Source organism: Citrus sinensis, chromosome 4 (assembly GCF_022201045.2).
Source record: "Citrus sinensis cultivar Valencia sweet orange chromosome 4, DVS_A1.0, whole genome shotgun sequence".
Taxonomy (NCBI): domain Eukaryota; kingdom Viridiplantae; phylum Streptophyta; class Magnoliopsida; order Sapindales; family Rutaceae; genus Citrus; species Citrus sinensis.
In genome coordinates, this window is record NC_068559.1 from 24,620,878 (window position 1) to 24,646,361 (window position 25,484).

At 34.6% G+C, this 25,484-nt stretch overlaps 5 protein-coding genes, 2 non-coding genes and 1 pseudogene across 11 annotated transcripts; 3 read left to right on the top strand and 5 right to left on the bottom strand.

Annotated features, from left to right (window-relative positions):
• Positions 1-1,060: 1,060 nt before the first annotated feature.
• On the bottom strand, positions 1,061-4,090 carry LOC102616603 (putative pentatricopeptide repeat-containing protein At1g26500). 2 transcript variants are annotated; one of them, XM_006484165.4, is made up of 2 exons: positions 3,808-4,090; positions 1,061-2,842 (listed from the first exon to the last, which is right to left on the bottom strand). In XM_006484165.4, exon 2 carries the CDS (start codon positions 2,728-2,730, stop codon positions 1,207-1,209), a length of 1,524 nt encoding a protein of 507 aa, XP_006484228.1. In that variant the 5' UTR covers positions 2,731-2,842; positions 3,808-4,090; the 3' UTR covers positions 1,061-1,206. The 2 variants fall into 2 exon arrangements, with proteins under 2 accessions (XP_006484228.1, XP_015387343.1); XM_015531857.3 differs by having other exon boundaries at positions 1,061-3,416; positions 3,529-4,090.
• A 1,521-nt stretch (positions 4,091-5,611) lies between these two features.
• LOC102627289 (uncharacterized) lies at positions 5,612-6,655 on the bottom strand. The gene has a single exon (XM_006484288.3). It carries the CDS (start codon positions 6,653-6,655, stop codon positions 5,612-5,614), a length of 1,044 nt encoding a protein of 347 aa, XP_006484351.3.
• Positions 6,656-8,625: 1,970 nt separating this feature from the next.
• Positions 8,626-8,707, top strand: TRNAS-GCU (transfer RNA serine (anticodon GCU)). The gene has a single exon. It is a non-coding gene; the product is annotated as a tRNA-Ser (tRNA).
• A 2,977-nt stretch (positions 8,708-11,684) lies between these two features.
• TRNAA-UGC (transfer RNA alanine (anticodon UGC)) lies at positions 11,685-11,757 on the bottom strand. Its single transcript has one exon. It is a non-coding gene; the product is annotated as a tRNA-Ala (tRNA).
• A 548-nt stretch (positions 11,758-12,305) lies between these two features.
• On the top strand, positions 12,306-13,060 carry LOC102627005 (probable sugar phosphate/phosphate translocator At1g12500; annotated as a pseudogene).
• Positions 13,061-13,543: 483 nt separating this feature from the next.
• On the top strand, positions 13,544-16,754 carry LOC102616314 (ubiquinone biosynthesis protein COQ4 homolog, mitochondrial). Its single transcript, XM_006484164.4, has 3 exons — positions 13,544-13,823; positions 14,548-14,752; positions 15,935-16,754. The coding sequence occupies exons 2-3, from the start codon at positions 14,570-14,572 to the stop codon at positions 16,427-16,429; spliced, it is 678 nt and encodes a 225-aa protein (XP_006484227.1). The 5' UTR covers positions 13,544-13,823; positions 14,548-14,569; the 3' UTR covers positions 16,430-16,754.
• A 218-nt stretch (positions 16,755-16,972) lies between these two features.
• Positions 16,973-19,266, bottom strand: LOC102615827 (protein SPIRAL1-like 1). 2 transcript variants are annotated; one of them, XM_006484162.4, is made up of 3 exons: positions 19,100-19,266; positions 18,180-18,453; positions 16,973-17,281 (listed from the first exon to the last, which is right to left on the bottom strand). In XM_006484162.4, exons 2-3 carry the CDS (start codon positions 18,417-18,419, stop codon positions 17,201-17,203), a joined length of 321 nt encoding a protein of 106 aa, XP_006484225.1. In that variant the 5' UTR covers positions 18,420-18,453; positions 19,100-19,266; the 3' UTR covers positions 16,973-17,200. The 2 variants fall into 2 exon arrangements, with proteins under 2 accessions (XP_006484225.1, XP_006484226.1); XM_006484163.4 differs by having other exon boundaries at positions 18,180-18,457; positions 19,100-19,241.
• A 2,640-nt stretch (positions 19,267-21,906) lies between these two features.
• On the bottom strand, positions 21,907-25,366 carry LOC102615524 (putative methylesterase 13, chloroplastic). Of its 3 annotated transcripts, XM_006484161.4 has the most exons (6): positions 25,235-25,366; positions 24,740-25,143; positions 23,375-23,611; positions 23,150-23,293; positions 22,816-22,947; positions 21,907-22,724 (listed from the first exon to the last, which is right to left on the bottom strand). In XM_006484161.4, the coding sequence occupies exons 2-6, from the start codon at positions 25,133-25,135 to the stop codon at positions 22,446-22,448; spliced, it is 1,188 nt and encodes a 395-aa protein (XP_006484224.1). In that variant the 5' UTR covers positions 25,136-25,143; positions 25,235-25,366; the 3' UTR covers positions 21,907-22,445. The 3 variants fall into 3 exon arrangements, with proteins under 3 accessions (XP_006484224.1, XP_052295274.1, XP_052295275.1); XM_052439314.1 differs by having other exon boundaries at positions 23,375-23,602; positions 24,740-25,355; XM_052439315.1 differs by having other exon boundaries at positions 22,816-22,923; positions 24,740-25,355.
• Positions 25,367-25,484: the final 118 nt, after the last annotated feature.

Sequence of the window (25,484 nt, forward strand, 5' to 3'; positions counted from 1 at the left end):
ACAAAAGTATTTAACAGAACATATATACACATGAAGAAAGTCAATAGCAAAATCAAAACAGAAGTTTCTTTCATTTAAACAGAAAAAAGAGGTGGCTCAATTACATGACGAGCACTTCTATCTAATACCAGCAACAACTGAGCCACCAAATTGTACAAAAATTCATAGGCGTGGAGCTACCAACACTAGTCTCTCCCCAGCGTGCTGAACATCTTGAGTACATGCAGACTCAGATATAGCATTGCTAGAACATAATTGTTGCCCGGCAAAGTAACAATACGGAAATTGATTTAAGACAGGAATTTTAAAAAAGAAAAAAGAAAAATTGGCATTAACATCACTTACCATCGCATTCATCAGTTGGCGGTTCCATCTTCGTTCTTTAATTACTTGATCACAGAGATTCAACAACCGACATTGCCGCCCAAACCCTGCTCATTTATTATAGGCTCTGCACCCGAATTTGTTCCTAATTTAATTCTAAGCCATTAAGTCATTAACCCATCTGGTTGCATATGGGCCCAAATTTAATTACAACTTGTGCTCAAAGTACTCCTATTACGCCCATCCACATTCAGATTTAAGTATATATTATTTATTCAACAAGTTTGTAATTAATTAATATTGAATTCGCTTACATGATACTGGTTGGCTCAATAGGTGATTACTGATGCCAAGCAACGAGCGATGTTTCAAAATGAGGTTCCACTCATTTGAAAAAAATAATGAAGTTCCATCAACGGCTTTAATAATTTGAATTAAATTGTCATACACTTTTCCCATATGTGAATTCAAGATCACACTTTTGGCAATCCTTGAGTTCTAAGATTAACTCGTCGAAATTTCTAATGATTAAAACAAGAGTTAAGATAAACTATAGACTCCTGTAAAAACTGAGGGGCATAATTCAATTAATTGGATTAAATAACTCTATGCCTCTCTAAACAACAACCCTTGCAGGCGTCATATGCAATGCAGATGCATGGTTAATAGTGAAAATGCTAGACAGCAGAAATTTAATTAGAACATGCATGAAGGCTACAATGTAAGACGCCTGAAGTGCCATTTTAAACTAGCATTTGATACTCAACTTTTCAAGTAAAATAACCAATAATTTCATCATCTCGGTTCCTGTAATACAGAGTGTTTCATTTACAGTAATTTAAACCAGTAAACAGATTCGCAAACTGTGTCGAGAAACTCATCTCATGGTTCAATTGCTCTATTTCTTCTCCTCTCTCTAGTAGCCATTTTCTTGCCGTACCTTTGGAATATATCAGCCAAATCAGCCAACCCAACCTCCCTTAATTTCTTCCCCACTTCCTCAAACATAACCACTCCTTCCTCGTTGGAATAATAATGCAAAAATTTATTGTAATCAAATCTAGGTACCTCAACTCCTCTATTCATCACTCTCTCCACATACTTAGCAGCATCTAATGACTTCCCTGCCTTCACTAAACCTCCGACAAATATGGTGTCAAAATTCACAAGTGGGTCAGGACCTTTCCTCCCTCTCTTCCCCAAATGCCCTTGCAATAACATAATGTAGGTATGCATTGTAGGCTCACACCCTCTCTTTATCATCTCTCTGAATACTTGTGTTGCTTCCCTTGCCCTTCTCAACCTTAAAAGCCCCTTTATCAATCCATGGTACAGACTAATATCTGGTTTTTCAATCTCCTCAACAACCTTGTAGGCTTCTCTAAGTCTACCCCTTGCTAAAAGCCCATAAATTATGGATGATAGCGTTAAATTATCAGCTTCAATCCCTCTCTTGAACATTTCCTCAAGCATTGTGTACGCTTGAGAAATTTTGCCTCTTTTACACATCCAGTCAATGACAATCCTGTAAGTTGAGAGGCCCAAATCATCCATTCTCTTAACCCTCATCATCTGGAAGACCTTCATGGCCTCATCATCTTTATTTATCTTAAAGAAGGTCTCGATCATTTTATCAACCACATCAATACTTGGCTCGAACCCTTCATCAGTCATCAAGTTCCAAATCTTGGAGGCCTCAATCAAGTCACCAACATCACAATACCCTTTAATTAACCATCCATAAGCAATCTCATTTGGCTTAATCCATTCGCTCAACTTTAAAATCAAATACTTTGCCTCAACAACAAGCTTCCTTTGACACAAAGTTTTCACTACCTTGTTTAACATCTCCAAACTATACTCACACCCACAATCATTCATTATATGAAAAAAATTCACCATCTTTTTCAACTCCCTCACCTCAGCCAATGTCATCAACGCAATCTTGAAAGTTTTATCATTGACCAAACGCCTCCTTCCCATCTCTTGCAAAGTCTCCCAGAAAAGATCAATATTTCTAGATTTACCTATAATGTCCACCATCCTGTTAAAGGTTATAGAGTTGTGAGCAAAGCATGGTTGTGCCTTTTGAGTATATTGAAAAAAGAGGTAAACAGGACGCCAAGAGAGGGGAAAGTTGTTGCAGATTTGAAGAAAAAATTCATGTGTAAGGTTGAAGTTGCATGAGGAGAGGCTTGAGTGGAGACGTGATTCGGGTGAGTATTGCTGTTGGTAAAGGATGGTGCAGACTCGGACGAGGTGGCCTGGGTCAACTGGGGCTCTGTTGGTACAACTGGTGAGTTGGGGATGATTTGGCTCGGTGGTGGTTAAAAGGCATACATGCTGGCTTTGTGCATGAAGGAAGGTAGTTAACGGTATAGTCAGGCTTAATCGTCTGGCCAGCATTTTGATTTATGAGACAGAGAGCATATATAATGCATTCATGCATTTACTGTACATAGTTGCATAAGCATATTCACTTGCAGACTTGAAAGCATGGAGTTTTATGTCATCAAAACTGCAATAGAAGAATAGAAATAAAATGAGATGGATCTGAAATTCATTGTTGTTAGGAGACCTATTTTTATACCGACTGTTGACTGAGATATAAAATTTAGCACTGCCGTTCAGTGAACTGACAGAACAGAATTCTGTACAACCCAATTCATGCCCGAAGAAAATATAATCACAACAACTGTTGGTGAAAATAAAAATTTAAGAACGGTGATCAACTTAGATCAAATAAATCATGGCAGATATATTGTGTGATCATATTTCCCGAGATTTCTAATACCCATATACACAAAGAGTTGGCTTTGCAGAGTTTATAATCCTACAAACATAGTTCCGTAAACAAATATTTGTAGAGAAGACAACAAAGACAGTTAAAGCGTGAGAATAGGAATTTAATCAAACAGTTGACATGCATGCTAAACAAAAGGCATGCAACAACAAATTATATTGGAAAGAAAAAAGTCAAACTCTCAGTTGTGTGTTTCAAGAAGCAAAGCACAGGATAAAAGGTTTTTTCAGCTATGAATTGGGACTTCTTGCCCGTGGTTGCCGCTTGCCAGAATAATTTTGAAGTTCGACTGCGAGAAGATGAGAAGGCAGAAAACAGATAAGAGAGTGTAAAGTTAAAATAAATAAACAAAGGGAGGGCGTTTTCAGTTTTCTGTTGGGAAATGTTGGCGAAAAGGAAACCTGAGACAGATTTGGGCTTCTGCAAACGTTTGGCCTAAGCCTTCAACAATATCAGCATGCTAAAGTAAAACTCATCTCATAAACTGTACTTGCGCCTTAAGTTGTTAACTCATATACTATAATTTCGCTTTTGGAAACAAGAGAAGAAGGAAAGCTGTCTTGAACTTGAAAATAAATCTAGTTTCCTTATTTGATGGATTACAAATCCTTCAGCTATATGTTAGGCTATCGAACACCATATGAAGACACAACATAGTTGTTATACGTTTTGTATTTAACCTCTTAAACTCTTGTTGTAGTACTTCAATGATGTTGTTGTTCCACTTCGACGGGCTTCGTATGGTGCTGGCAAGGAGCAAACCCTCAAGATTGATCAAAGCGGGCAAATGCATGAGTCTGATAAAACAAGCTCAGAGTCATCTAAGTTTTCTGTAGAAGAGAAGAGAGTGCATGATGAGGCAGACACGTTTTGCTCAGATGCTTCAAGATCAACAGCTTCAGAAAAGCTTTGGATAAGGTTAACCAAAGCTCAAATTTGGTTAAGCTTTGTATAAGCTAATTAATTTGGTGAGAATTACACAAAATGACTCCAAAATTTTGTTCTGTAAATTTTATTATACTTGCAAGCGCATAAATTTATTATAATATAGATTTATGGTGATAAATGTCGATAAGAATAAAATTTTTAATTATAAAAAAGATATTAAAATTTTAGAAAATTATCAGTCATATACCCTTAAATGACACCAATATCAAACGTGCTACAACACTTTTTAAGTATATCACTCGTATACCCTAAATTGATCAAACACTTCTGTCGTCCATCAATCCGTTAATTGCTGTTTGCAAGCGCTGACATCATAAGGGTAATCTAGTATTTTTTTCCTAAAAAACGACATGTCATCCCATTTACCTAATAAAAAATGACATGTCATATGATATATTTTGATAAAAATGACATGTCATCTCATTTATCGGATAATTGTTAATAATTGCTAGAAAAAAACTACTTTACAATCGAATCTACTCCTCCAAAATTTAACCTAAATTTTTGAAGATGTACTCCTCCAAGCTCCAACTGGAATTTTTTATTATATAATATGTATAATTGTAAATAATATGTTGTTAATAATTTTTTATGGTATAATATGAATTTTTTTACGGATAATTGTTAATAATATGTACCATTAATAATTCATATTTTTTAATAAAAAAATGTATTGTTAATAAAAAAAATGTGTATTGAAAATTTACATTAATTTTTGGGATAAATTTATCTTTTTACCTCATTTTAAGTTTCAAGGGCAAAATAGTCAATTTGCCACAATTCTGTTAACTTTCTAACGGAAGTTAACGGATTGGTGGACGGCAGAAGTGTTTTGTCAACTTAGGGTATACGAGTGATACACTTGAAAAGTGTTGTAGTACCTTTGATACGAGTGTCATTTAATGGTATATGACTAATAATTTTCCTAAAATTTTTAATGGTAAGCCACGTATATCAACACGAAAAGATTGGACATTAAATTTTATATATTTTTTTAATGATGTACAGAGGGTGAATCTTTACCCTATAACATATATTGAAAAATCACTAATGAATGATTCTCTAACCTAGATAAAAAATTTCTTTGTTATTCCTCTTGAAAAGTCGAGTTTGAAACGCAGTTAATTAAAATGATATTTCGGGCTCATCATGTAGTCTTTATGCATATAATCAAATTTTTGCAGTCTAGCATTTTAGCTTCAAATGCTAACCATTCGAATTACATTTGATAGCAAGGCTTGTTTTTAGAATTGCGCAATTATCTAGATTTGTATTAGTGAACCTAACTACTGCTCGACAATTCAAAATATTCATACTTCTGAACAAATTAGCCGTAGATGCCTGAACAAATATGCAAATTAAGAGATATTCACATGATCGACCATAGTCAGATGATGTAAACTCGACGCTTATCTGATTACTTATTTAGGAAAAAAAGGAACTTCTTTATTAATTTCTGATGAGAATTACAATAACGTGAATAAGTATTAAGAATTACATTACAATTCATAAATAAGTATCTAAGTTAAACATTCTCTAATCAGAACTCCCTCCACCGAGCCGCCGCAGCTTGTACGTCACTTTCAGGTCTGTAAGTTTAGCCAACACATCTTCATATTCTGGAAGCTTTGGATGGACATGGCCTGAGCAACAGAACTTACCATTTTGCTCTTTCAATTTATCAATAGAGCTATCCAAAGAAAGACCTTTGAATAACACTATGCGGTTGTTGTCTGTCACGGGATCAGAATTCGAGCTTGAACTTGTGAATGCCGATGACATAGTTTCTTGTTTGTCAGCTTCAGAATGGCCTGGAACTGGAGTGGTCTCAAAACACTGAATCCTCTGCTTTAGGTTTAGGTATGTAAGTTTAGCCACTACATCTTCATATTCTGGAAGCTTTGGGTGGACATGATGGCTAGGGTAGGACAAGTTTCCGTTTTGTTCGTTGTCAATCGAACTTTCCAAAGAATGACATTCTTCGAGTAACGCTTTGTGGTTATGATTCTCTCTCCAGGGAAAGGGACCCCATGATGATCTTCTTCGTGAACTTTTCAATGCCGATGAATATCTCTCTTGCTTGTCTGCTTCAGGATGGCCTGCGGGAATGGTCCCGGAAAAATCCTGAAACCACAGTTCAAGACTGTTTTCTTCTGCTATTTCCTTGATCAACTTGATCTTTTCATCAACAGGTACAGACCTTATGCATAGATTCTGCTTCATCTTTGAATTCACAAGATTCCCCTTCTGTAATTCAACACTGGCCGCTTCAAATTGATAACCAAAGCATCTTTTAAACAGACACCTCATTGAATTTAGTTCTGGCAATTCCCCACATCTCGAGGCAGCAAATACTAAACTTGAAGCCGCTTCAAGGACGTCAATAGGCAAAGATTCGAAGCCGCCGGTAGTCCTGCGGATTTTAGGCATATTGGTGGCAATGCATCCACAAAACTCCTCTATTTGGCTGTATGCAGATAACAAATACTGGTCCTTGTACAGTTGCTTAGCCTTATACAAAGCTTTCTGAAGTTGTTGATCTTGAAGAAGCTGAGCAATATCAGAACGAGTCTGCCTCATCACGCACTCTCTTCTCTTCTTCAGCAAACTTAGATGACTCTGAGTTTGTTTTATCAGACTCGTGCATTTGCCTGCTTTGATCAATCTTGAGGGTTTGCTCCTTGCCAGCACCATACGAAGCCCGTCGAAGTGGAACGACAACATCATTGAATTGCTACAATAAGAGATGAACACCGCCAGACGTACTGTGTTGTGTCTTTATATAATGTTAAATACTTTGTTTAACTAATATATAGCTGAAGGATTCGTAATCCATCAAGTAAGGAAACTAAATTTATTGTCATGTTCAAACCAACTTCTTCTCTTGTCTCCAAAATCCAAACGGCAGAGAATTGAGTTAACAACTTGGAGCGAAAGTATAGGGAAATGGGTTCCGTTTGTCTTTGGATAGCAGTCCAACTCTTAAGTTCCCTATTTGGGCATAACTGCAAGACTTTCCTAATGTAAATATTAGGCTTGGTTTTCCTTAATCGGCTTCAAATTTCATCAACAATTATAATTCAATTTACCTATTTGTTTCAGTCTTTTTAATAATTTTGGTTAGGTTGTTTTCAAATTAACTCTTTGCTGTGCTTTCAAATTGGTGTTGGGTCTATCTTTAGGGTTTACTTTGGTTCAGAGTTTATTTCAGTTAGCTCTCAAATTTAGTTGCCATCAACCTGTAAAATAAATGAGAGAAAAATTATTTTCTTGACTTAATAACGTCCTTTGACCACGACAAATATAGTTTGCATGGATTTTAAAATTATTAATTGATTATAAACTAATATATTTTTGACTTAAATTTTAATGTTCAATACTTCAATCTAATTTCTCTAATTAGCAAAGTATTATAAACACTATTCTTAGAAAATCATTTTTGATTCCATTACTACCTAGTTAGCTTCACTAATCGCCCATTCAGCCAACCAATATCATGTAAGCACGCTCACTTTTAATTAACTACAATTTATGGGACAAAGATTAAAGAATTTGTTTAATTAGAAAGTAGATGGGCGACAATATAAAATATTAATAGAGTAGTACTTGAGCAAAATTGTACATAAATTTGGGGCCAAATGGAAACAGATAGATTAATAACTTAATGAGGAATCATATTTAACCCCTAAATTTATTTCATCAACCCCCATCTCTCAATTATCTCAATTTATTTTAAAAAAGATATGTATTCATATTTTTGAAAAAATACATTTCATTCACGTCAAGTATTTCCTTCACACATCACTTCTTGGTATAAATGAAGATGGCTATATTAAGCAAGCAGGTGTATTCCACTACAAAGGTTATTATTAGATATATAAAAACTATATTAAATAACTTTCTTCGACTATGGGTGCGTTTAAAATTGAGGTTGAGCAGTAGTAGCTTAAAAACTATAGTACTAAAGTGTTTAGTAAACACTAACGGTTGTATCTTGAAAGTTATATTGATATAGTTTTTCACTTGTATCATGAAAAATTTATTATTTCTTTAATAATTTTGTCAAAATTATTATTTAAAATTTATATTAACTACAAATTATTAACTTTTATTTCATATTTATAACTTTTTTCCACAGCAGCTGATTGTAGCTTAAAAGTTATAGCATCTCAATCCCAAATAAGACTTATATTTCTAACCATGACTGTTTAATAAGCACTTTGCCCATTTTTTTTTCCTTTCAGCTAATGATACAAACTACTTTAACAATATACATTTTGGTTCTTAATATGGCGTTGCTTTCAAATTGAAGTCCTTATCATGTTATTGAGCCACCTTTTTTTTTTTTTTTTTTTTTTGCTTAAAGGAGGAAATTTCTACGTTGATTCTGTTATTGAGCGTCTTCCTGTATGCATGATTTACTAAAAATATGTATACCTGATGACAATTTTTTTAATTGTATTAGGATAATTGGATGTGGAGTTTATTAATTTAGTATGTTGAAAGAATAATAGAAAAATATTATCATTTGTGATAAACACTACGAAACCGACGCTTTGGCCGAGTGGTTAAGGCGTGTGCCTGCTAAGTACATGGGGTTTCCCCGCGAGAGTTCGAATCTCTCAGGCGTCGGAATTTCCAAATTTTTTTTTTCTCCTATTTTGTAGAACGCATGTAAATGCAAGGTTAATTTTTCTAGTGTACTCCGCCAATGCATTCTTAAGTTAATTATTGCAGTCCGTAACAATGTTGAGGTTATTTTATAAATCAAATGATTTCAAAGCCGGCTGTTAACTGTGTAGAAATCAAAACATAGAAGGTTTCTCCTGTCTCTTTCATGTAACTTTCACTATAAATAAACGAGGCTTGAAGGAATTCATAACACGGATCACAAAGAGCGTAGAGTTCTATTAGCTAACCGACATCAATACAGAAATTAATTAATTGAGACATGGCCAGCAACAAAACCTCTGTGTTTCGCAGTTTAGCTTTGGTCCTTGCTCTTCTCCTCATTGTGTCTCTGGCTGAAAGTCGCACGTTGTCCGGTAAGTATTTGCATTCCAATATTAATTAGAGATTAAATTTTTTTTTATGATTTTATAACTTGATAATGCATGTGCATGTAATTTGTAAATTAATTGTTTATGATTAATGAAATGCGCATTCATGCAGTCGGTGGGGCGGTAAAGTCTCTCCCAACTTGTGATTCAGTGTATGGTACACAAGAAGGAGATACTTGTTTTGACGTTGCAAAAGCGTTCAGCTTGAGCACCGAGTTCTTTAGTGCCATCAACCCCAATCTCAACTGTGATGCCATTTTCGTTGGTCAATGGCTTTGCGTTGCCGGCAGCGCTTAAGCTAATATTCCAAAAAAGTAACGCCATTGAAATTCATTACTCGTGCTGTTGAAGATGAATTTCAGAAACTTCAATTTGTCCCACTTTATTTCCTTCTCATGCTTCTGGTGCCAAGCACTAGTTCAAATAAAGTCAGTCTGTTTCCCGCATTAGTTATTAATGCAGAGATTTGAACTCATCAGGCTGTTAATTTGACTTTTATTTCCAACTCGTAATGGCTTGCTCATAGGCTTTTTATTTTCTCATAATAAAATGGGTTGTATTATCAAGTAATATTAGTAGAGGTTTTTGAATTTTTGCTTAAAGCCTGGGCTTTCTTTGTATCCCCAGTCAATCACAACATCATAAATTACAACTTCATTAATCTCACGCGGAACTTCCTCTATGCAATTGTCTTCAGATTTAAGCAAACGCCATTTTGACGGCAATGGTATCAAATTGTAAGTTCACTGTAATATCAACGTCAATTAATACACACACACTAATAATAATAATAATAATAATAATAAAATGAGGGTTTATGTGGCGCCTTATGTCACTGTTGTTGGAGTGTGAGATTGATCAAATTGACATGTCGGTTGGAATTAAAATGACACAGACAATATAGCATTGTAATTTCAGTCAATTGCAGTAAGCAAGTCACTTGCTGGTTCACGTGATTTACTTGCTCAAAATGACAAGTCTTGAAATCGTTTTGTTCGCTTATTCAAGACACGAGTTGTGGACGAGATCTAAGCCGGGTTCAAGGTCGTTAAAGGCTGTTATGAAGGCCGGAAAATTTTGGGTTTGTTATAATAAACCCAAAGTACAACTGGCTGAGCAGCAATCTTTCTAGATTCCTCCAGATATGTATATATCGTCTGAGAGGTTGTGGTTATCAGATTATGAAAGCTTGTATCTTCTTCATGAGTCTTGTAGCTTGTTCTCGGTCATTAAAATAAGATTGCTACTCTATTTTTCAATGGTGTAGGCTATCTCTAGACTGAACCATTTAAAATTTGTGCCTCTTGTTTATTTGTTTCCGTTGGTTCATTTGTGTGTGTTACTAATTGGTATGCCTAAATCACTAATCACAGAGTTTAGTGAGATCTTGGTGGTTTTAGATTGAGCTTTACATCGATCTAGCAGTAACAATTATAAATATGGACATAACGAAAGTCACTTATTTTGTGATGGATAAGTGAATAACTTTATAACGGCAATAATAAAGTTATTTTATATTTTAAAAATAACGAAAGTCACTTATTTTGTGATGGATGTTGTCGATGTAAAAAATAAAAAGATTGAGATCCCTAAAAGTCCTGTAATTTAGCTTCTCTTTGTCATCATTAGATAGGTTTCTTTAACTTTATTTTTTTTTTTATTGGCATTTAAACATATAAGAATTCAAGAGATCTTTAACTGATCTTGAAATCAACAATTTATTGATTACTCAATAAGTTTTTCTAATATCTGATGAAATTGTAGCAGATTTCACATATTGATTTCGCAGCTACTAGAAATTCGTTTTAATTCTAATTGATTGTTATAATACATGTTAAAGAACTTGACCAGTGTTTAACAGTTACTTTATTTAAATTTACTTTAATTTTAATGTCTGAAGCTTCTGCAATGATTAGCTGAGCTTGGGTGTTTTTAGTGGGCTTTTGACTAGTGATTGGGATTTCAACCTTTCCAGTTTACTATATATTGCTTTTTGAATCATAATAAATTTGCAAACATTGGACTTTAAGGGAAATTAAAAGATGATTATAACTAGGTGAGTTTTGTTGGGGGCAATATTGCCCAATAAAGAGTTCAAGATTATTGATGATATGCAATTTAAGTATTGGGTACAAAGCAAACTTAAAATTGTATTTTTAGTGGAGTTACAATTACCTGATATCAGAAATAGGCTCTCATCGTCTGCAATTTCCTTGCATGATGCATCTGCTTGATATGAGGATATTTTAGTTTCCTAATTTGATTCAAGCCAATCTTGTTTTCCTAGATTGAGAAACTTAATTTAGAATTGATAGTGATGATATCTTAGTGAAACACTTGAATCAATCAATAGAGTAGAGATTCAGATGGTGATGGGTATGTGCATTTGCATCCAAGTGCAAAACCTTATTACTATTTTATTAAGAGAAAAGTGTTGTTATCAATTTCCATTATTAAACCTAAATACAGTTTATTTGGAGGTGAACTTTCCAACTAAATACGAGTAATTTTCTGCGTGTACGTATAGTGAAAAATATAATTTTTTACAGTGGAGATGCAGGGGATCGAACCCTGTACCTCTCGCATGCAAAGCGAGCGCTCTACCATTTGAGCTACATCCCCCGTGTTGGAAAGTTCAACAACTAAAAGAAATCTACCGAAGAAATATTACGTGTATAAATGGGATCCTCCATGGGATCGCGCGCATCATATGTATAATATATTATTTATTATTAAGCCAGCAGTTCCGTTCACCGCGTGCTTTGTAAAATTGCAGCCTCGTGCTAACAAACACAAATAGCTTTTGTATTTTGGTCTTCTCCGATTCCTCAGATTGGGTGGGCAATTTTGGGTAATTTTTAGAGACCTTCCCTGAGATTTACCTTATTGACACATAGAGAGAATGTATCCACGTAATTACAACCACCTCCCCTCCTATTAGTACGAAAATACATATGCCGTCAGTATATAAGGATAAATGTGTAAAAATGTATTTAAAATTTAAAATAATTCAAAATTCAAGTTGATATTTTATTGATATACGATAAATATTAATTGTTACACTTTGTTAACCAATACTTTGCATTAACCAGTAGACAAAAGAAAACATCCACTTAACTTTCTCTTTCTCTTCCATGTAACCATAGCACTAATTTCATCTTTTTAAAGATATGAAGAAGCAGCTCCTTTTGCCTGAAGCTTTATCAAGATTAAAAACGATTTTATCACAAAAGCAATTTCTGAAAATCTTTGCTTTGAGTGCCATCTTCTGTTTCTCAGTTGTTTGCAGCAACACTTCGCTGAGGTATGCCATTGGAGCTGCGACCGCGTTCTTCAACGCAATTTCCACTTTTCTGCTTACTTGCAAGAAAGAATTTGCCGAGGTTTACTGTGCATTGATGCCAGTTGTGCTTGTTATTGTGTTGGCTAGCAACAACGAGCCCCTATTTTATTTACTTGGGTTCTTGGTTTGTATTGGATCCACAACTAGGCGTGCTTCGAAATCTGCTATTCAACAAATCATGTTAACGTCAAAGGCTGAAAAAATAAATTCTATGAATTTGTTGGTTTATATGGCACTCATGGCTGCATCGATCTTTCTTCCATTTACCCTCTACATTGAAGGCATGTGGCCGCAATTACAATTGAGAAAGCTTGAAAAGACAGATTCATTGTGTACTTGTTACTTGGGAATGCCACCATTGCTTATTTGGTTATTTTGACCAAATTTTTTGTCAAAAAGCATACATGTACATTGACTTTACAGGTGCTTGGCAATGCAAAGGCAGCTCTTGCCGCAGTTGTTTTGGTTCTGATTTTCAAGAATCCAGTGACCGTAATGGGAATGACTGAATTTGCAGTCACGACAATGATCGTGGTGCTTTACAGTAAAGTAAAGAAGAGATTTAAAATCTCAACTCATTGATGATGATAAAGTGAGTAAATGATTAATTTAGTTGTCGTAACTCGTAAACATGGGTACATCTCTTTCTTTCTTTTTTCATTTCACTTTACTTTTGGCGGGAAGGGTAATTTAGTCATTTCAACAGTCAACTAACAGTCAAACTAACCGGATACTAACGGAAGGAGAGGTGATTATAATTACGTGGATATATTCTCTCTATGTGTCAATACAGTAAACCTCAGGGGAAGTCCCTAAAAATTACCCAGGCAATTTTTTTGCGGGGGTCTCGTACCTGCGGGTCATGATAAATTTGAGTTGGACACATGGACTCCCAGAAAGTTTCGCCCGAGTCCCAATTATATTTCGGATTTAGTTTGAGAATTTTATGTCCCCAAACCCGAACCCGGACCCAAATCCAAGATTTTCTTTTTCTTTTTCAAAATAAAATATGTTTTAAATTCGCCCAACTAAACATTATTTAATTTAACAAAATAATTAAAAAAAAAAACTCAACACACTATTGTAAAACTAAAACCGTAGATCCAAACTCACCTCTCTCAAAATCACAGCCGACAACGACGCGACACCAAAACCCAAACTCACCTTTCTCCAACACGACACCTCCAACGGAGCTTCCCCTTTCCGGCCGTCGCGTCGAACGCCAAAATACCCAGCTTCGCCGTCAAGACCAAGCTTTACCCGTTTGGCGCAAGACGCTAACCCTTTCTCACCGGCGTTCTCGTTTCTCACTGGGCTCAAGCACCCGTCGCTGCGTTCGATGAAGGTAATTGCTTTTCCTTTTATTGCAGTATTTTAACACATAAAATCACTGTAAATAAAGTTAAAATATAAAAATTAAATCAAGTTTAGCTATCCCTTTCGGTTTTCTTAAATGGTCTAAAAGCTGGCAATAAAATTGATGGGTTTTGTAAGTGTGAAATTTTTCCATATGTTATGCTTTTTCGTCCAAATTTTTGACAATTACTATAATTATTGCCACTTCCAATAGTTACTATAGTGATTACAGGTCCTAATTATGATTATAAGCTTAGATTTTGCTAATTATGTTTCTAGAGGAATTGGACTCAATATACTTCTCTGGGAAATGATAAATTTTCCAGCTAAAAAGCTTTTGAATTTGGACTGTTATTGGAAGTATTTAAATTTTTTATATAATAATTCTTTTTTCCCATAAAATTATTATCAATTTTCAAACTGTGATTGATCTCTCTTTCTCTCTCCCTCTTTTTTTTTTTTTTAATAGATGTGCTTTGTGTTGTATGATTAATGTCCCAGTTCCATTTGGGGATTATTAGGGAGATCTCCGAACTAACTCAATTAAAGTTTTTCAGGCATGGGGCGGGTTCTGGGATTGCTTCAAGTTTGGATTTGGGGATCATGATCCCCGCCCGAACTCACTCCATTGCCTTCCCTATCCTGAAATGTGTTATTATTATTTTATTTAATTTTTTTTCCTTTTTTTTTTTTGGTGTTCTGGTATTGTGTAGGTTTTGATTTGGGGTTAATATAATGATACAAGGTGCGCGAGTGCAGCTGAATGGGTGGCAACAGGTAGCGGTTGCTGTTGGTTCAGCAGTTGGTGCGTTGCTAGACCCACGAAGAGCGGATCTAATAGCAGCTCTTGGAGAGACCACTGGCAGGCCTGCTTTTGAAAGTGTACTTCAGAGAATGAAGAGGAGCCCTGAAGGCAGAGTAAGTCTTCCTTTACCTTTTAACTCTGTTATGCTTGATCAAATGAATTCAATAGTACTTAGGTTTGTGCCTGTGAGTTTGGCCCTTTTTTTTTAATTATTTATTTTGTGCTATTGCTGTTTTAACACTTAGACATCGTGTATGTTATGAAAAATTGTCCATAGAGGAATTGCAGATTCTGAATTTTGAATGAGTAAACTCTATGCGGAAAACTGTATGTTTATCTTAAAATGGAGACTTGGTTTCCAATCTTTTTGAAACATGAAGTAAAGATTTTTACGATTTTTTGGAGGAATGGTATATCGATCTAGTTCAATAACCTAGCAATCTCGAGTTTAACTAATTCTGTGTAGAAATAACTGCAAGAAATCTTTTGATCAGAGGATTTCCTTTTTCTCAATAATAAGTCACAATCTTTTTGGTCTCTTAAGTCTTTAAGTCATCATGGATGAAGTTTGTAAATATAGCAAAAATGTTTCATACGGTGAAGCTTCTTAAACAACATGTCAAACAACTTTTGTAATTAATTTTTTTTCCCCTCAAGAATCTAATGATTCGACTTATTGGTCTTGGACGCAATGTCGAGAGAAATGTAAATAATTCTTTAGGCGTCTGGTTGAGGATCTGTACATGCGAATCTGTGGAATATATCAGATGCAATATCAGATGCAACTTTGAATGTTTTATTGCAATATACTTCATATATATGGAGCCTGTTTAAGTGAATTGGGATTCTTTGATAATTATCATATTATCATCTGGATCAGTTTCCAGAGGTTGTTTCAGTTAGTCTCATCCTATGTATGAATTTTTCTCAATAATTTTTTCTGGTCTTGATATTATGCCATGCCTTGATAATTTTTTGGGACTATATGCGGCTTGATCGTAAACAACAGTGTGGCTCAGGGACAACTTAGTTGCATTATGCTTATGACTCTTAACACATACTGTAATAATCAACGAAACAGGAATATTTGAAATCTAATAATTTGGCACTATGAAACTCTTTTTCTACTTCTGCCAGTGATAGAAAGTTTGAGCTCTCCACATCTTTGTAATGTGTCTATGTTGGCCAGCTATGATTTGTCCCTTTTGTTGTCACTATCTTCAAGTGTATTTTAAAGTTAATTGTCAACCTTGTAATTATTTAATGCATTGCTTTTTTTTTTTTCCGGGGTATAGGCAGTACTGTTGGAGCGACCACGGGTTATATATGAAAAAGTAGGCCATGCGTGGGATCTACCACCAAACACATTTGGTGCTGCCTATGCAAGTTTTATGGGATCCAGGAACTTCTCTCCAGATGATCGCCCACCAGTGCGGTTCATGGACACAGATGAACTAGCATATGTGGCCATGCGGGCTCGTGAGGTGCACGACTTCTGGCACACCCTTTTTGGTCTTCCCACCAACTTGATTGGTGAGTCTGCTCTAAAAGTAATAGAGTTCCAGCAAATGTACCTTCCAATGTGCTTCTTATCAGTTATAGGGGGCTCTGCCAGATTTAGTGAGAAGCAAAGGAAACTGTTCTTCCAACACTACTTTCCATGGGCCATCCGGGCTGGCATGCAGTCCACAGATCTCATGTGTGTGTATTACGAGCAGCACTTTCACGAGGATTTGGAGGATCTTCGAAAGAAATGGGGAATAGTCCCTTCTCCTGCTGCTCCTGTATGACCCTATTTAAGTCAATGTATACCCTGTGATGTCAGAGAATTTTTGTTGTCGGAACTGTTTTTGTTTGGTTGGGATACAGCTCAAACTACTGGAACATTTGTATAAATCAATGAAGAGTTAATACTCCCCAAGTGAAATTGTACCATTGATTAGTACAAGTTATTGCACTATAATGTGCGCCGCCAATTAGGCGGACTTGTGAGCTTGACAAAGCCATTTAGAAAAAATTTCTTGAACTTTAGATTGTAATATGGTTTGCAGACCCATGTATACTTGTAAATGGAGAAAAGGTTCGGGGAAAAGCTATATATTCCCGTTTTATTGAGATTGAGATTGGTCGGCCGGGGGCCGGGGGCCGGGGGTGCAGGGATATATGAGCTTGTTCCCCTTTATATCATTCGAAAGAAGATTTGGAACATAAACTTCCCCTTTATATCATTCGAAAGAAGATTTGGAACATAAACTTCGGGAAAAATTTGAACAAAAGCAATAAAGGAAGAAAACTAATATTTATCTGCACAAAAGACAAGTGAACAGTTTGCATTACAAATATAAAACTTCACTTTTTGATTGCAATTGCGTCTTGTAACAAAAGTTTATGCATAAAAATATTCTTGATTGAATTAAGCAGACAACCACACCATCTTTATATTACATCACAACATCAAACGAGTTGAATTGTTTATGTAAACGATGAGTGCATTGCCTCATCCAAATTACATTTTCACAAAAATCACAACAATACTTCATATGGAGATAGGGAGGCACATCTCAGTTGCTGCCACCACCAAAGAGGTAACCTAGTGAAGATCCACCACCGGGGGCAGCATGGACCTTGGTTGAAGGCCGATCCTGCAACAAAAAAAAAAAAACGCAGAGAGATTGTCATCACAATGATAAATTTAGCCGTTCAACAGACAGTTAAAACAAGCTTACGCAATCTAAATAGACTCACAGAATAATGCATACTTTTGGGAAACTTAGTTTTGGATTTTACATAGTTAAGAGGCCCAAGACATTTAAGGCTTATTGAAACTAAATGACAGATACAACCATCATGTAAAAACAATTTGAACTAAATTCAAGTTGCACAATGTCTAACAAGAAAATCATGCTAATGGTGGAGGGGAATGAACGCAAGTGGTTCATGCGCAAGTGAATTGATTATTTGAAACCAACTAATAGGGGCTCAGATACTCATTTCTTGACTCTGTATGTGACACGAAGCAAATTATTCCTCATTACTTCATAAAAGCATGCAACATGTACCAACTGCATTTTTAAGTCTTGATGTACACCGCAGTTAGTTGGGCCTACTACATTTCCTAGAACCATAGCAAGACATTTGATTTACAAAATGGTTAACAATTTCCGGCAATAGTCTCACTTCACAAAAATTTTAAAACAAAGATCTAACTTCAATAGGAAATCTGAAACAAGAATAGAAGTTCTTTTACAGTTCAAATCCCCAAAACACAAACGTAGTGAAAACAAAAGTCTTTTGAACTACCCAAGACCGAAGCATCAAAATATTGTGGACTACAATTTTTATGCCTCACACAGAATGATGGTTGCTGTTCTCTCTATAGAACAAACTATTCCTGAAGAACAATTTTATTAATTTCCCAAGAGAGACAAAACCATTCCTTTAGAATGTTCAGAACAAACAAACAAGTTAAAAAAATCACACACTGATGCATTACAAGCATCACAGAATATGCAAACAAAGCTATTGGAATAGGAATCATACCGTAATGAAGTTGCCAGTGTTCTGACCATCTGCCCGCATATAGTTGTTCATTGAAGTACTGTTGATACCAGCAGGAAGCTGCTTGGTAATATCTACTGGTTGAGCAACAGGAGCAGGCTTCTGGGTAGGAGCGTTGTTTTGAGCCTGCCCTTCTTTTGCAGCTGGTTTTGGAGCCTCTCCATCGCTGAACAGATAGCCCAATGAACTCTGCCCCCCACCACTGCTAACTCCACGACCCATTCTCTCCAACTTCTAAGACCAAAAGCCCCACACCCTGTCTTCCAAGAAAATTCAAGAAGACAGACAGTAGAATCAAAATAGAGCTCAATCCAGAAAGCCAGATCAAACACGATCAGCAAAACATAATAAATTTTTAACTCCTAAAAAACATTCCCATCGAATCAGATTAGATATGTTATAATAAGAGTGTAGGTTTCTGCCTCAAGTTCAAGAGAGAGAAATTGCCCCTAAAATCATCACATAACTAAGGGCCCAAAATTATCAAAATCTTTGAATGCTTTACAACCATCTTTTTCTTCCATACTATTGATCAACAGAATTAATTATTTCCTTATTCTTTTCTTGCCTTCCAGTTCTTTTCATTAAACCTAAACATCAAATTACACATTGACACACTTCAGGTTAAAGCAAACAAGCCCAAGTAAAACCTTCACATTGAAAGTTTATCGACGCCCACATAATTGAAAATATATATATATATATATCTTATACATAAATTCTTATATCAAATGTTAAAACCAATCAAACTGTGCCAAAGCCCCCGGGGGGGTGGGGGAGTAACAGTTGGAGATGAACTAACAGATCTTGAAGGTACATAACAGTAATAATAAAGAAGCGGGAAAATGAAAAAGAGGCAAAAAAAAAAAAAAAATTGAAGAAGAAGAAGAAGAAAGGATTACCTTACTAGTTGGGATTGATTTGGATCAGATCTGGAGTGTGAGAAGTGTGTAAAGCCGAAGCAGGAGTGGCCGAAAGCGATATCCGTGCGTTTTATTTTATACCAAGTGCTTAGACGGTCACTGTTATGTTATGTGTTAGCTGCTCTTGTTTTTTTTTTTTTTTTTTTTTTTAATTTCTGATTTTAATTTAAATCCATGTGATATTTCCGCCAATTTTTTTATTTTTATTTTTGGTTCTTCCAGATCTTTTGTCATTTTTTTACATCCGGCTCCCTGTTATTTTATACAATCATGAAGTAAAGCAAATTTTGTATTATTTTCTTATCTGGTTCTTTCCAATTTCCATAACATTCTACTGCTTTTTTGTAAATATAAATTATAATTATTCTGCAGTGTGCACCCACATATATTAAATATTAAATAATCTCTTTCAAAAGGTTTGGTAGCTATGCGAGCAACATTCAGAATGTTGACTCTATTTTCATGTTTTTATTGTGAAAAGCCAAATCAATTGTTTCCTTTTTTTTTTTTGGGAGAACATAAAAAATTGTTAAGTAATTAGTTAACGATTATATTTTTAAAATATTGAAAATAAATAGGTTCTTAGATAACTAATTTTTAAAGATCTAATTGTTCTTAAAAAAAACAAATACAGTTGATCATAAGTTAAGTCTATATTTTGATGTTGGATAAAGTGTGGGATTAATGTAATATGAAGAATAAAATCATGCTTGGCAGTCAAGTTTAATTAATTAGTTTATATTTTAGTCCAAAAACTATGAGATTAATAGTCCTCGTTTTCACATGGGTTTAGGTAGGATTAAATATTTTAGAATAATTCAAATTTTCTACTAATATCAAAATTTTATTCAATAAATTATTTTTAACTTGTAATTAATTTAAGATTAAATATAAAAATTTTAATTCAATAATTTATTTTAACTACTGTGCAATTTAAACATTAAAAATTATTCAAATATTTATTTACGATAATATTAAATATTAGAATAATAAATTCAATGATTAGTAATATAATTTAAGAAATAACATAGTATTAAAATAGTTATTTTAGCTTCATTTAATTTAATTTAATACAGACCTATTCGACATTATACCAAATTAATAAAAAATTAGTATTTATAATCCGCTATAGTCCAATCTAATTTAATCAAATCCAATCCAACTTCAAAATGTAGGTAGGAAGATAATTAAGGTTAATTTGGGGTCTATGGATGGGGAGTTGTTTAATCTTTGACTATTATGGGAGGGCGCTCAATTCGGTTTTTCCTGAACCAAACTAAATAAAATCGAAATATGTTAGTTCGATTTGTAAAAACTGAATAATTCAAAAAATGCAAACCAATTGATTTTTTGTTTGAATTGAACTAGAAACTGATCAACTCAGTGTTAACATTTTTTTAAAAATAATTTATATATTATTACTTTTTTTTCATAAAATATGAATGATTAGTGAATATAATTGAGTTGGGCTAAAAAATAATCAAATTTAAGTGAAAAAATATTAAAATTTGACTAATATAAAAGACAAATATTCGAATCAGGTAGAACCAAACCATACTTAAAAATCGAACTAAATTTTGGTTCAATTCATGACTTCTTGAACGATCATTATTGTTCGGTTTGATTCTTAGAAAAAACTGAATCGAACCAATTAGTGTCCACCCTTACACTCCTCTATACATAATCTTTGAACAAAAATTAACAACATTGCATGGACTTGTTCAAAAAACTTTGTATCTCCTTTACTTGTGAGGTTTTGAAGTTTAGGGACCCAAATGTTATTTACACCTTTGTTTTCGGCGGTGATCAGACAACAGTCAATAATTGGACAAAGCAAAAACGGGAGTGGAAAGGGTAGCTTACGTTGTAAGCGGTGGATAAGCTGGCTGCCATTTCACGTGCATGAAATATATATTAGATTAGTTAGAATATGCGGTAACCTCACTGTTCTCGTTGCCTATTAAGATGACATCTTTATATATTAACATTTCTTTTCTTTTCTTTTTTTTTTAAAACTAACGATACTCAGATTTTTAAAATTAAATTATGCTTTATAAAATATAAATGATTTGTGGTCAAAGAATTACAAATTTGTTTGACAATTGAAAAGATGCAAGATCTATTGACATTTATGGTTAGAAAACCCTCTTAAAGGATAAAATAAAATAAAAAATCATTAATAAAATAAAATAAGACAATATCTTCCGATACTACATCACCAAATTTGCTTTCTATTGGTTGATTGGTTACCATTTTTGTCTGATTTTGACATAAAGATATATGTTTGATATCTTTAGCGGATAATCACTATATCCTCTACTAATATTGCTTTCTATTGGTTGATTGGTTGCCATTCTTGTTTGATTTTGACATAAAGACATATGCTTAACGAAGACAAAAGGAAATCATTACAAACACCACCATATGGAGAGATTCCCACTTTTTCTTATAGTGAAATTAAAATATATAATAACTAATAATTTTTTCGAGAATATAATTTTATAATATTATCTTTGTTTTTTATATATACTTTTATTTATATTTATTTTAAATCAAATAAAACATATGAATGAAAATTAAAATAAAAAATTTAAGTATTAAGAAAATATATTTAGGTGTGAATTAAAAAAGTAATCATAAAATATTTTTACTTATTTTTAAATACATTTTTATAATAAATTTATATGTTATATTATTGAGATTTGAGATAAATTATCAAACGAATAACTTATTCATCTCTTTTTTTAAAACTTTTTATACAATAATTTTTTTTAAATATTACGATGAAGATAAGTGATATATATTAATTGTAAGAAACAAAAATTGACAATCTCCGCACTATAATGCTTATCGGAATAGGGCAAAAGGTGCTATAAAAGCCAAAGAACGGCCATAAAATCTGAGGTGTCTGTTTCAATGAAAGAGTAGTGAAAGGAACAATCGAATCAACTTAGGACCAGCTAACAATCTTCGCACATCAGAGTGTTGTCATTTCGCCCCAACTTAGGTGGCAAGTCTTGTCAATCCCTCATTGTTAGGTAGGTTATATTTTTCTTGTTGAAAGCTCACCTACCATTTTTTGCTAAGCCAATTTCTTCTTCTTCTTCTTCTTCTTCTTCTTTTTTGTCTTCCCCCTAAACAATTGTTTAGAAATTTTACACAATGCACGTATTAACCTACATTAAAATAAAATAACGACTTAACTGAAAAGATTCATACACACACCAATGATGGTGCTGATTAATTGAATATTGTTGCTCATAATTTTGTGTCCAGCATTTGGAACATGTCAATAAGATCTCTTGTAAAGAGAATTCGGACTTGCTTAACGGTGGGTAATCTTTGATATCTCTACTAATATCCTGTGTAAGGCTCGTGGCTTTGAGAAAAAAGGTGCGTGATCGGAGCCTTTAATCTCGAAAACGAGCTCCGGGGGATTTGAATTTATCATGGCCTCTTGCACAGAGACAGGAATGGCACAGTCCTGGAGAGTTTTTATATAAAACCGGGGAACGGAGCCATAGTTGTCGTCAGAAACGGAGAGTTTCTCTAAAACTGGTGCAAATGGGATCGGTCTCATTGATATTAATGCCAATTCGACATCCTGGATAATAAAGAAACCAGCAAGTTAGAGACTGTTAATTCAAGTAGGATGAAGCAACAAGTCTCTTAACTAGCTGGTAATGAACATTCACCTTAGCTGCACTTCGATTAAACAGCAAGTCTCTCAATAATGTTCTGTCCAGATCAATTGAAGTCGGAGGGTTTTGCTTCCCATTGGCGTACAAAAATATCTGAGCTTGCTGCATCAGATCATTTGAGCCCATCTGAGATAAGCACAAAGGGTTTACTTAACATTCAAGTAAACTAAGCGGAATTTTATTCTTGGTGCAGGATTCATCTAGGCTATTGCAAGCTCACTACTGCTCACACAGGGCAGAGGATCCATTTCTCACAATTGCAGATCAATTAAAGATCAATGCCTTACTTCATCAGAAAGTAAAATGTCGATTTACAGCGCAAATTTACCTGCTGGGAGATCGTATCGAGAGCACTCTGGCCACTAGTCAACATTGTTGCGGCAATAAAAACAGCTTTTGCAACTTTAGATGGAAACAACTCCATCACATATGAGATACAAGCACCACCAAAATCATGCCCAACCAAAATCACCTGCATTCTTGCTGGAGATTAATTACGAAGTTTTAACGTCGCCACTTTGAGGAGAAAGCGAAAGAGAAACAGAAATCAAACCTTCTCCTCATTTCCTAGCTCGTTGAAAGTATCAATTAGAGGCTTGACATATTGCTCAAGACTTGTAATGCTGTTTGTATCACATGAACTTACTCCAGAACCTGTTAAGTCAACTGCATCAACTTTAAACCCACTTTCTTTCAAAAGTGTCATTGTTTTGTACCAACACCAGGCACCAAAACCACCGCCATGAACCAAGACAAAATGGCTCGTTTCTGGACTCTCAATCTTCGGTTCCTAAGCAAGAAAATTAATTGCATAAATTCAAAATCGAGAAGCTGAGAGTGATGCGTTAGCAGCTGGTAGCATCAACGTAATTAATCAAACATTCCGAAATAATTAGCATGCATTAGTTCTCTTTCCAAGTCATGGTGTAGCATGTCCATCCAATTAATTCAATTTTCTAGAAACATGGTCCGTCTTTAATTGTTTATATGCAGTTAACCCCATTAGAACAGTAAGTTAACGAGCATTATGCTGCTTCTATAGATGCTTTTCAACCAGTTTACCACTAAATAAACGTAAGACTTAATCATAACACCAAAATCGTTTCCAATGCTTGATTAATAATTGCATTCATTCAAAAATTACATTTCCGCCCGATTGGTTTAATTGTCAAATTGAATGCTTCAACTTGACCAGTTCATAACTGTGATTTAATAACTTTGTTTTTTTTTCATTCTTTCTTGTTATTAGAAAAATGGGGAGACTAGGGCATGCGTGAAAGTTTGAATATGATGATCTAATTTTGGCATGATAGCATGAATAAAATGTTATTTCCTCTAAAACAACCTGTTCAGTGCCTACGAGGCCATCAGGTTCCTACCAGAGCAGGTCGATATGAAAAATCAACAATCTGAGCAACTCAGTCAAATAGAGATAACAAAGAAAATAGAAAGAAAATTCATGGCTGGAGAAAAGAGGCAAACACCAACAACCTTGTAGTTCTTCGGAGTGAGCTCTTATCATAAAATGATACAACCACAAAAATTGATGAAACTTCCTGTTGAAGCTCCACCCCAAAATTATAACTTGACAATTGTGAGTGTCTAATAAGTAGACAAAATTGTATCCTCATGTCAAATAATTAAACAAATCTTCTGCTAGACCTCCCAGTTAAAGAAAAAACAAGAGTAGTGCTATTTGTAATAAGTAGTACAACGAAACCAGCAGCAAATGATAAGAAGCATGTATGATTATGCATGCATGAATACTCATTCGACCAAAATCGACATTGAATTATATTAGCATGTAATGTGCCCCGGAACATCATTCATGGTTAAAAAATTTTTTTTTTTAAAAAAAAAAGACGTGATGAATTAACATTATTGCTATGAATATATGTACTTTGAAAAGAAATCAAACCTGGTTAACAAGTTGATGAGATCTTATTATTAAAGGATCATTATTGGAGCGTCGCCTAGCACTTGAGCTTCTTTGGAAACTCTGCTTCTTTGAACCCAGAGAAGGATGCACGACAGAAGTTGATCTGCTAAAAGGGATAGAGCTACTCGTTTGGTCACTGTGAAACGGAAGAGCAGCTGCGGGGAGAGCTTGTTCGGATGTTATGACGGAGCCTTCATCAACTTGAATCCTCTCTCTTTTCTGCTTTTTGTTCCTCGAAGAAGAACTAGAAGATTGTAAAGCATTTCTCGGACGTCCATGGAAAGAACTGAATAAAGGGAAAGGGTTAAATGCATAGCTTGAGGCTTTTTTGGGCGCCTTCACGCCAGCAGAGACACATCCGACTGCATTTCCCATTTAGTCAGCTGCATGCATTAATACAACAGAATTAATATCAATCGCTTTTGAATTTTGATGGATGAATATTTGTAGTAATTTTGTGTACTCTCAACTTACATATGAAAAAGATCGTACGCCTTCTTTACAAGTTGTTAGAGAGAATTTAAAGAACTCGAGCTTAGACAAGAGCGGCGAGTGAAAAATAAATAGGTACTTTTGGAAGATAAAAATTGTAGCAAGAGAGACCTTTCCCGTATCCACTGCCTTGTAAGCGTGTGCATGAATATTTTATTTTGAAATTCTACTGTGAATTTTCTTGTTTGACAATCAAACAAACGCGCAACTTATAATTGACTAAAAGGCAGAA

Bases quoted from the DNA above. Each gene is read 5' to 3' on its own strand.
- LOC102616603 (XM_006484165.4), bottom strand. From the start codon at position 2,730: ATGCTGGCCAGACGATTAAGCCTGACTATACCGTTAACTACCTTCCTT.
- LOC102627289 (XM_006484288.3), bottom strand. From the start codon at position 6,655: ATGAGGCAGACTCGTTCTGATATTGCTCAGCTTCTTCAAGATCAACAA.
- LOC102616314 (XM_006484164.4), top strand. From the start codon at position 14,570: ATGATACAAGGTGCGCGAGTGCAGCTGAATGGGTGGCAACAGGTAGCG. The intron at 14,753-15,934 runs GTAAGTCTTCCT...TCCGGGGTATAG, and splicing joins AGAGGAGCCCTGAAGGCAGA to GCAGTACTGTTGGAGCGACC.
- LOC102615827 (XM_006484162.4), bottom strand. From the start codon at position 18,419: ATGGGTCGTGGAGTTAGCAGTGGTGGGGGGCAGAGTTCATTGGGCTAT. The intron at 17,282-18,179 runs GTATGATTCCTA...TTTTTGTTGCAG, and splicing joins ACACTGGCAACTTCATTACG to GATCGGCCTTCAACCAAGGT.
- LOC102615524 (XM_006484161.4), bottom strand. From the start codon at position 25,135: ATGGGAAATGCAGTCGGATGTGTCTCTGCTGGCGTGAAGGCGCCCAAA. The intron at 22,948-23,149 runs GTAAATTTGCGC...TGCTTATCTCAG, and splicing joins TCGATACGATCTCCCAGCAG to ATGGGCTCAAATGATCTGAT. The intron at 22,725-22,815 runs GTGAATGTTCAT...TTTATTATCCAG, and splicing joins TTAATCGAAGTGCAGCTAAG to GATGTCGAATTGGCATTAAT.